Source organism: Gallus gallus, chromosome 11 (genome assembly GCF_016699485.2).
Source record: "Gallus gallus isolate bGalGal1 chromosome 11, bGalGal1.mat.broiler.GRCg7b, whole genome shotgun sequence".
NCBI classification, from domain to species: Eukaryota; Metazoa; Chordata; class Aves; order Galliformes; family Phasianidae; genus Gallus; species Gallus gallus.
This window is the reverse complement of record NC_052542.1, coordinates 6684053-6694467: the sequence shown is the minus strand read 5'-3', so window position 1 is coordinate 6694467 and position 10415 is coordinate 6684053. Positions and strand designations below refer to the sequence as shown.

Below are 10415 nucleotides of genomic sequence, written 5' to 3'. Positions count from 1 at the left end.
AAACACACAAGATCCACCTTAAGAGCAGCCATCTGGGGCCCATAACTACTTCTAAAAGGATGCTTCAATTTTTAAAAATACACATATTTGCTGGTTTAAACATAAAATAGCCCTCTTCTATCAACCACCCTGAAGGCATATCTAGTTGGTGAGCTTATACTGAAGTGCCTTAACTGTAAGAACATGAAGCACCTTGTTGCTCTCAACTGAATAAACATTTTTCATGTCAAGTGCATTGCAAGTGCGTTGCAGAACCACAGATATCAGTATGTCTGTGCAGAGGCCTATCTCCACCATCTCCTGAGGAACCAATAAGAGATGTGGGCAGCCAGCACTTCACACAGAATTAACATATTGCTGGTTGCCAGCAGAGACCCTGATACTGCTCATAGAACCCTAAAACGGCCTGGGTTGAAAAGGACCACAATGATCATCGAGTTCCAACCCCCTGCTATGTGCAGGGTCGCCAACCACCAGACCAGGCTGCCCAGAGCCACATCCAGCCTGGCCTTGAATGCCTCCAGGGATGGGGCATCCACAGCCTCCTCGGGCAACCTGTTCTAGTGTGACACCACCCTCTGTGTGAAAAACTACTTCCTAATATCCAACCTAAACCTCCCCTGTCTCAGTTTAAAACCATTCCCCCTTGTCCTGTCACTATCCACTCTCATAAACAGTTGTACTGGAAGGCCGCAATGAGGTCACCCCAGAGCCTTCTCTAATCTAAACAAGCCCCGTTCCCTCAACCTTTTCTCATAGGAGAGGTACTCCAGCCCTCTGACCACGTTAGTGGCTCTCCTCTGGACCTGCTCCGAGAGTTCCATGTCTTTCTTGTGCTGGAGAACCCACACAGTGCTTAGCAATTACCAATGCTCAGTCATTTGCCACCAGCAAGCACAGCCATGTTATGGAAAGGCCAAAAAGACACCATGTGAGCGCACCACACACTCACAGGATTCTTCTAAATAATTAATAAATGAGGTTTGAAAAGGAAAAGCACAGCATAAACAACATGTAAAGGTAGAGGACAGAACTGGAAAGGGGGTATAAAAGGAAAGAATTAAGCTCATCTCTGAGTCGACAGAAGTAGATATACAATCAGGCAGTCACAAACTGAGTTAGCACAGCAAAGGCAGCTTCCCTTGTTTGTCACAGCTGTAGGGTTGGGCTACTCAAGAAGGAACAGACTAACCCAGATAACACCAAAGAGCTGCACATCCAGTATGGGGAACACTGGATGTGAACAACCACATCAAAGGCATACACAGACAGTGCTTCAGCATCTAACAGACCATACTTTGGCAGCACACTACCACTGTTGTGAGCACAGAGGTAAAACTGCCGCTTCAAAGCTCTCCTGTAAGTGGAGATCTGCGGCCAGACCTTCCCTCGCTTTCTCTAAAGTGATCAGCGCTTCCTACTGCATTACAGCCCCTTCCCTTCCAGCTTGCAAAAACACCTTCTTGCTGCACAGACGCAGAAAGGATTGCCTTGCATTCTTCCTCTAGCCCTGAGAACAGACAGAAGGTTCATTGCAACCTGGCCACAACGTTAACAGGAGGGAAGTTTCCATGGACTGCAGAGGTGGGAGGCTGAGCGAGAGGCACCTGAGGCAGGTAGGAGCTCAGTGCACTTCGGAACAGAAGCCTCAGCGCAGCACTGTTGACAGGACATTAGTGCAGGTACAGAAAGATGGGAGCACAGTGCGGTACGACATGCTGTCACCACAAAAGATGTGACAAATGTATTCAAAAATATAAAATATAGTCCCACAACTTCAAATTAAGAGAATACACCCGAAGCCAACCTTAATAAAGAACCCTCCCTTCTCTGAAACATGCTGACATCAGCTGCACTAATCACACCACATCTAATTAAATCCATTTAGAAACAACACCCCAACGTTGTATTTGCAACGTCTTCCAGCTCTGCTGAAAACACATCACAATAAGGGGAACATTAAAAACCATGTGTAAACATTAAACTAAAATTATCACCCTGCAGTTGATCTATATTTACACAGGACTCATTTATCTTCCCAGCTGCTGAAGTATAACCAAAGGGATGTGGCTGCACTACCACTGCTCCTGCCATAAAGCAGCCAGAACCACACGTGGGGCTCGCCTGCTTCCAGAAGGGCCAACACTACCTGATACTGACAACCTGAGCCCTAAAATGCACAAAAACACCTCAGAAACAAACGCTATATTTCTGTCCTTGTTGCTGTTCTCTGTGTTTTTATATGTATTTCACTCACTTTGCTTTAAAACTCCAAAACAATTCGACTGCTTCTTCCCCCCCCATACAAGACAATAATTTAAGTCTTCAGTATCATTTAAGAGGCTGCCAGTGGACAGAGGGGAGATGGTTTCCTTATAAATCCATCTACTGCTTGAAGAAATAAAGAAGAGGGATGCTGTTTGAGTGAAAACGTAATAATTGACTTTTAACCATTTTTCCTCCTTTATAACCATTTATTAAGGATACAGAAAATATTTAAGTAGGAAAAGCTTCTCGTGGCACTGGAGCAGGTCAGGCAACTGAAACCCTGCACTGATGCAACCATCACCAGTACTGCTGGACAGCCCTGACCTTTTGGTATTATAATTATTGAAAAACAAACAACGCTGACCTTAGACATCTTACATTTTGGACAACAAAGGCATACCTTTACACTGGGATGCTTCCAGTAATCCAAAAGTTTTTACGTGATCTTAAAAACAAGGCCAAAGGAATCCAGTTGGTTACACAGGCCAAAGGAAAGATGAGAAGAAAGTGGCAGAAAGGGAACGTGATGTGTTTCTTGCCGAGCTGAGTTATCCACACCACCTCCGCCTCGTGCAGGTACAGCAGCTGCATGCCACAGCAGAGGCAATAGGGCTGGGACGCACTGCTGTAACAACATCATTTCCTGGCTTCTGCCACAAGGTCCCAGGGGTAAAATAAGATGCAAGAAATCCGCACTGCAATACAGCTATGCAAATCTCCGTCAGCAGAAAAACCTCATTTAACAACCCACTGGAATTTAAAGCCACGCTTTGAATCCTGAGCCCTGGCACCTCTGCTGTAACAGTGAAAGATCCTCCTCCTGAAGATTATTTTCTCTCAATGTACCCATTCCAAAGTACCTTTAAGTCAATGAAGTCCTTTCACTACGTACGTTAGGAAAACAAATGTGACTTTCATAGATGTAAAAACGCTACATTAAACCAGTGCTTCCAGACTCAACACCACCCGAGCCCAGCGTGGGCAAATAATTCTGAGCAGAGTCATGCAGTTTTTATGTACATGGCACGCTAAATGTGAAGTTGGTAAGTTTATGCATATTAATAGTAGTGAATTACTGGCCAGGTTCCCAATTAGCTTAGTGAAGCCACAGGAGAGACCTGGGAATATATTGCAGGAAACTCAGTAAATATCTCTACTCAGCACACCACTGCATGGTGTTGGCCGCACGACAAACTGCGTGGCTGCCTCCGTTATTATTTCTATTACGTACCTAATAAGTGCTGAGCCCCGTTTCGTTGTCATGGGTAGAACTGGTTGTGCCATTCTGAAAGAGGCATTTTAACACCAGAGGCTGCAATCCTCCGGGTTCTGAGAACAACTGAGCCCTCAGAAAGGGGCTCCGAAGACTGAAATAGCGAGATTAATCACCAGAAAGGAGACAGCAAAGGAACAGTAAGACCACATTAAGAAGAGAGAGATCAGAAGCTTCTCCATCCCTACAACTTAACAGACAGAGCAGTAGGGCAATTCAGCTCTGTTGACAGCTGGGAAGTACAAACCCAGGTAGAAGAAATGACACAAACACTCAGAAGGGAGCAACAGATCAACACCAATGGAAAATTTGAGCAGGAGACTCAAAATATCTATAAGGGTTATGGGGAAGATGGAGCCTGAAGGAGAACTGACGGGATTTCAAGTTCAGTAGAACAGATTTTAAACAGTTATGAATTCAGGAACACCCGAGTGGGAAAGAACGCCGTGCTCCTCTGCTCCTCCAAGGGGAGTGCTGTTTGTCGGGTCAGCAGCCCAGGCAGTCCGAGCAGCACCCTGCAGTGCTTCACGAGGAATGCTGAAGGAAAGATGTTAGAATGACTAATATGACACGTTTACCTTTTCTTCACCCCACCCAGCACTTTTACTTGACAGGAGAAAGAGGAAAAAATAGAACTACTTTGTTTCCAGAGTTGCTGTCACCAACAGCCACACAATTACTGGCTGTTTTTATTAATAATAATTACTGGCTGCTTTTATTATTGATACCCCAGGTTCAGGATTACGTTCATTTTCACTACAATATTTAAGTAGTGTCATTTACCACTGCCAAAGTTAGGAAACACTGCCAATGCAGAAGCTCAAGGAGGATGGCCCTGACTCGGGTGACCCTGAGCCCAAAATACCAGGAGCACATGAAAATGTATTAGCGATAAGTGCAAGAACAAAATGAGAATTTCCACTAGGAGCTGAGGGACTTCTAATTGAAAAACAAAGTGGGAGCCCTGTGATGCTCCAGTCCTTGAACGGGGGGTTGCACAGACAAAACTAAAAGTGAACCCACGCACTATTTCTGGATGTAAATAAATTTCCAGCACTTCTGATGGGATTCGTAACTGAAGCTGACGCGCTGATATTTCTGCTAACGTACTGCACACGGCAGAAGTTAACGACAATCACATCTTCAGTCTTTACTGTACTCAAAGTCTTCCAGCATCCCTTCCTCGCATCTTCATCTGATAGATCAGCAGAGCTTCGTTCTCCCCCAAACGGAATTATTCTCAAACATGCAGCAGAGGGGCACACCAAAGAAAGAGACTAAGACCAAAAGGTGAATGACCCGCTATGCTACAGGAGAAAGAGAATTAAAAGGCTGCTAATGCGAGAGCGCTAGGAGTTGCATTCTTCAAGGAAGGCTCCCAACACGCAGTGCTTTGTTGCTAGAGATACGTGCACAAGAAGCAGGAGAGCCCCGGGCTTTGCAAGTCCAGGTGCTACACAGAGTCAGAACTTAATAGCACAGCTACCTTCCCAACGGCTTTGCAGTCCCGGGGCCTGAGCTCAGAACAGCAACTGTTTCATTTCAAGAACCCCACGCTGTAAGAAACTGAATGCAACTCCTGTAACTCAAAAGGCGCTTCACTCGTCATCCCAGCACAGATCTGAAGCGGCAGAAGGACAAATAGCATCACCTTCCTCACTCGTCCAATAGAACGCTCACAGCTGCACCGGGGCAGCGCCCGCTGCCTCCTATCCCAGGGCGGCCGTTGGGAGGTGAAGGGACGCGCATAGCTCGGATACCCGCGGCGCAGCGCGCAGCCCCGGGGCCGTGCGGGGCCTTCCGGAGCGCACGGAGAGCAGCGCTGCCCCGAGGCGCGCACTGACCGATCACCGCCGGCCTCGCCCAGCCCTCTGCTCCCCCCGCACAGCACGTGGCTCGCGGCGCTGCCCGCACACCCACGGGGCCTCTCCTCGAGGCGGCCGAGCGGGGCGCTCCCTTCAGCGGCGCACCCCGCTCCGCTCCGCTCCCCTCCCCCATCCCGCACAGCTGCGCCGCGGGGCTCCCGCAGAGCCCGATTACCCCTCCGCCTCCGGCAGCGCTCCGACCGCTCCGCTCCACGGAACCCCCCACGTCAGCGGATCCCTAAGGTCACCCTCGAGGATAACGCACCGACGAGAGCCGACGGCCACCGCAGGCTGCCCTAACCCCGCGCCTCGCGCTCCGTCCCTCCTTCCCCGCCTGTCCAATCCCACCTGCCGGCCGCAGCGCACGGTCCCGGAGGAGCGGGGCAGGTCGGCTGCCGGGGGCGGCCCCGCGGCGCACTGGGAGGGGATCCCCCCCCGCCGCCGCCCGGCCCCGAGCGCAGCCCGCACGGCGCGTGGCAGCTGCGAAGCGCGGGCCGCGAGGGGAGCGCTGTGCGCGGCGCCAGCCCGGAGTTACGGCACTTCTCCCTTCGGACCAAACTTGCCGTCTCTTGCCGGCGCCATTAATCTTCCCCACATCGCTCACGCAGGAGCGAGGCGGTCGGCTTCTCCTTTTCCTCCCCTCGCCCCCACACGCGCTCCCTGAAAACCCAACAATTATCGGTGTGGATTTTTTTCTTAATTCCCCTACATCTGCGTCATTATATTCGCATTAGAAATCAATCAGCTCCGGTCATTAGCATTAGCGATCTACTCATAAACCAAACACCCGTCACGCTAATGAACTGAACGAGGCGTAATTTCTTGTTGTGTAAACCGATGCTCAGCTCTAATCAGCAATAAATTCAATCAGACGTTACTTACATCAACCGGAGAGCGACGGCTGAGAGGAACGGACCCCCCGGACGCGGGCAGAGCCGTGAGGGGACGCGGCCCGGAGCCCGAGGAGGCGCCCGGCTGCAGCCCCCGCCGCGTGCCCGGCCTCGAGGCGAAGCCTCGCGCTTTTGTTCGGGGCAGCGCGGAGCGGCGGCGCTTCGCTGCGGTTGGGCAGAGCGAGCTCCAGCTGCAGCGAGTGAACGAGGCGCTCGCAACCTGGGGAGAACTCACAGCTGAGGGTGGGGGGTTAGTTGTGTGCGTAGGGGGACAAAGGAAAAGAGAGGGGAAAAAAAAAAAAAAAAAAAGAAAAGAAAGAGGCATCGGCAGCATCAGCAGCACCTGCGGCCCTCAGGCGGGTCTCTGCAGCCCACCCGCGGGACGCCGCGCTGTGCTGCCGCGCTCGGGGGAAGCAGTGACTGCTCTGCGCGGGGCTGCGGCGCGACTCCGGGAGCGGACAGCCCGACTGCCGTCCGTTATCAGCCCTTCCTCGCAGACCTCCGTCGTTTCCCCAGTCGCGCGGCTACCGGGCTCCCGCTGCGCTCCTGAGGGCGGCTGGCGCGGCCGGGGCCGCCTTCCCTCGGCGCCCTGAGCTCCGGAGAGACCCGAACCGGGCGTGGGCACAGAGCCGCCCCGCGCTCCTCGTCCCGCTTCAGCTCGCCTTCGCGTTTCGTTCCAACCGAAATCCTCGTCCGCACCTTTTAATAAAAGTAGTTATCCCTCCGAGCGCTGCGAAATTCTAGCGTTTCCACCTTGAAAAGACCGTAAGCAAAATAAGACTGGCGAATAAACGCTGCTAGCATCGAAGGATAAACACGTCGTAAAGCCGCTTCAGACGGCCGTGTAAAATGCGCCGCGCTTTGCGGGCTGTGGGACAGACGGACGCACCGACGGGGGGAGCCGGGAGCCCTCGGCCGGGGCCGCACCGCCGCCTGCAGTGAGGAACCTCAGTGCGGGTTAAGAAAAATAAAAGTCCCATTTAAACTTTATTGAATTAAAGCAAAAATTAATTTTCAATATTCACACATATATTACAGAGTAATAGTAAAAGTTCCATATACTTCCTGGCGTTTAGTTGGGCCACATTTTACAAGAGCAAAACAAGCGTCAAAACATTTAGCAGCCTTAAATTTCACGATCACTCAGAATTACATAGAAATACTGAAATACTGCGGTCAGCCCTCGCTGCAAACAGTTCCTCGCGTAGAAACGCCTCCTTCAGCCCGCACACACCTGAGCGGCGTCTTCTCTTCCCCCACGGCATCCACGTATTCGAAAGTACTTTGCGCTTTTGTTGCGTTGTGTGTGGGTTTTTTTAAGTTAAAACTCAGAGAAAAGAGTCGAGGTTAACATGTTTTCAAAACAAAACTACAAAATATGCTGTAAAGGACAATGGAAATACCTAAAGTCTACTCGTGTGAGGCAGAAACCGTGGGGACCGATGGCCGATTACACAGTGACACAGAGATGGGAACTAATTCTGTGGGAGGAGAGAGGAATAGAAATGGGGCTGTGATCAATTATAGTGTCTCCCGCCTGTTGGCTGCAACACAACGGAAACAAGGAGTAATTCTTCAAAGCGATGTACACAACCTAAGCAGGATTTTAGCTTCTTAAATATTTGCACGTAAAAAGTCCGCTGTCCACAGCTCCGTACACCCAGCTGGGGCTGGGGAACCCGTAGGAGATTCTCTGACTTGCAGCTCTCCCCTCTCTCGGATGAGATGTGGTTTAAAGCGGGAACACCAGAAATCCAGAGAACGTCGAGTACTTCCAGCCCCCCATCAGGTTCCCTCTCTCCAGTTTTAGATAAGCTCTGTCTCCTTTCTCCATCTGTATCAGCACTCCGTTGCTGGCAGCTTCTCGGGTCACGTCTTGGTCTCCTGCAAAGGCAGAAATCACTGGCCACCCATTTAGCATCAAACTCACCTAAAGAGCAAGATAAAACAAAGCCCTCCGTCAGTGCAAGGCTCGCCTCGCAGGGGAAAGCGTCGTTAGGAAAGGGCCTCTTGGCAGCTGCAACTCCAGCCCATACAAATGAAGCAGCGATGTGAGCCCGGCTGAGGTGTGCCCTCCGAGAGAAGAGGGCTTTCGCTGCCGTTTTAGAGCGGCAGCCGCATCAAAACCCCTGGTGCATGTAGAACAGGGCATTGATCCTATTCTGAAGGATTTCAGTGGGGTGCCCATGTGTTTTCAGGCTATGAAAGAGCTCTGCTCGCACTCAGTGAAAGGTGGCTCTATGCGGAACCTCAGAGCCGTGCGGAGCGCTGCCACAGCCGCCACTCAGCACGCCTGAGGTGTTCGGGGCTGTTTGCCTTTGCCAGGCAGCAAAGACAATGTGCCGCAACAGTCAATAGGCATTCCTCGGCTCACACTGCCGACCCCAGGACTGCGTACCCCGCATTACCAACGCGCTCCCTGCCCAACCTAACGGGGGAAGCACTACGGCGCTGCAGCCGTGCGTTCACCTTTGCAGTGCGCATCGCTGCACAGACATTTTCTGCCTGGGTTCTGCTACCTGGCTTCGGGCCGGTAGTTCCATATCCCTACCCAGAGGTGCGTGCGCACCGAGCCACACGCCAAAGGCATGTACAGGGTGTGTGCGTGTCTGCATGCGGCGCCGCGTTCGTGCATTCCGGATGGGTCCGTGTCCCGGAAGCCCCCCGGCTCCCCCGGTCCCAGGAGCCTCCGGCGGCCGTGCAGCGCTGCCCGTGCTCCGGGACTTCGGCTCCCGGCCCGGGGCGGCTCTCGCTGCCGGTGAAGGCCTCGTGGCCGCGCGGCCCTCGGGCGGGGCGGCGGGGGGTGCCCGGGGGCACGGCGCGGCCCCGCGGCGTCCCGCTTCGCTCCGCTCCCCCCGCGCCGCTGCTCCCGCGGGCTGACCTGGATGGTTTGCCTGTTGTAGACTTTCACCACGTGAAAATTAAAACTGTAAATTCCTTTCCTGGGCGCTATAAACGTGCTCCTCTCCGAGTCGAAGTTGCTGCCGATGTTCACTAGTACCTGCAAGGGAAGGGCACCGTCAGCGCTCCGCCGAGCCCCGGCCCCCGGCTCCCCCCTGGGGCGGGCAGAGCCCCGCGGGGCGGTGCGTCCCCTCTAGCCCCGACAACTTCCCGCCCGCAGCCCCGCGCCGCACCTGGTCGAAGTAGATGATCATGGTGCGGTTGCTCATCTCAGAGGGCTCGTGGTTGGTGCTGCGGATGGCGGAGAAGGCGACCTTGGCGCTGCCGGAGCGCACGGAGATGCCGAGCGCGGTGCCGGTGGGGTCGGACGTGGGGTTGGAGTCGCACACCACGAGGCACTTCCCCTCCAGCACGATGGGCTCCGTCTCGTTCTGCCCGCACACCAGCCACGCCGCGCCCAGCAGCAGCCCCAGCGCCAGCGCCGGCCCCGGGCCCCGCATGGCGCCGCACTCCCTTCGCTCCGCTCCGCTCCGCTCCGCGCCGCGCGGTACGGCACGGCACGGCACGGCACGGCACGTCCGGGCACGGCACCGCTCCGCTCGCCCTGCCCCGCCGCGCTCAGAGCGGGGCCGGGAGCGCCCCGCCGGGAAGGAAGCGGCCGCGAGGAGGCACGGCAGCGCCGGCGCACATAGCGCGGAGAGGAGCGGGGCCGCGCGGTGCGGGGAGGTGCGGTGCGGGGCCGGGCCGAGCGAAGCCGCCCGCAGCCGCGCGGGGCTGAGGGAGGCGGCGGGAGGCGGCGGCGCTGCCGGCGAGCACAAAGACGGCGCGGGGCGCGGCCCCGCCTCCCCACCGGCCCCGCGCTGGCGTCAGCGCCCCGCGCCCGCCCCCGCCGCGCCCGACCCAACCGGCGCCGGCCCCGCACGGCCGCCGCCAATGGCCGCGCGGTCCGCCTGCCGCCGCCGCGCTTGTTAGGCGGCGCGGGCGCGGGAGCAGGTGCCCAGCAGCAGGTGCCCGGCAGCAGCCCGCACCGCACCGCACCGCGCCGCGCAGGTAGGAGTGCAGCGGTGCCGCGTGGGGCTGGGGCGGCGCGGCGCGGGGCGGGGCGGGGTGGGGGGTGCGGGCAGCGAGCGGCTGCGGGCGCGGTGGGGGCCTCCCGCCGCCTCCGAGCAGCACCGTCGGGGCGCGCGGCGATCCCTGCAGCCGGCCCCGCCCGCGTTA

At 55.1% G+C, this 10415-nt stretch overlaps 2 protein-coding genes across 18 annotated transcripts in view; one reads left to right on the top strand and one right to left on the bottom strand.

The window, feature by feature from the left end:
- Positions 1-7254: 7254 nt before the first annotated feature.
- Positions 7255-10163, bottom strand: CBLN1 (cerebellin 1 precursor). The gene is made up of 3 exons (XM_015292410.4): positions 9431-10163; positions 9178-9297; positions 7255-8226 (listed from the first exon to the last, which is right to left on the bottom strand). The coding sequence occupies exons 1-3, from the start codon at positions 9695-9697 to the stop codon at positions 8029-8031; spliced, it is 585 nt and encodes a 194-aa protein (XP_015147896.2). The 5' UTR covers positions 9698-10163; the 3' UTR covers positions 7255-8028.
- Positions 10144-10415, top strand: part of LOC107054281 — a 125738-nt gene continuing 125466 nt past the window's right edge. For all 17 annotated transcript variants that reach the window (XR_005862971.2, XR_005862974.2, XR_005862970.2 and 14 more), the window contains exon 1: positions 10144-10247. The gene's annotated coding sequence lies outside the window, so the exon portion shown is untranslated. The remainder of the gene's footprint in view (positions 10248-10415) is intronic.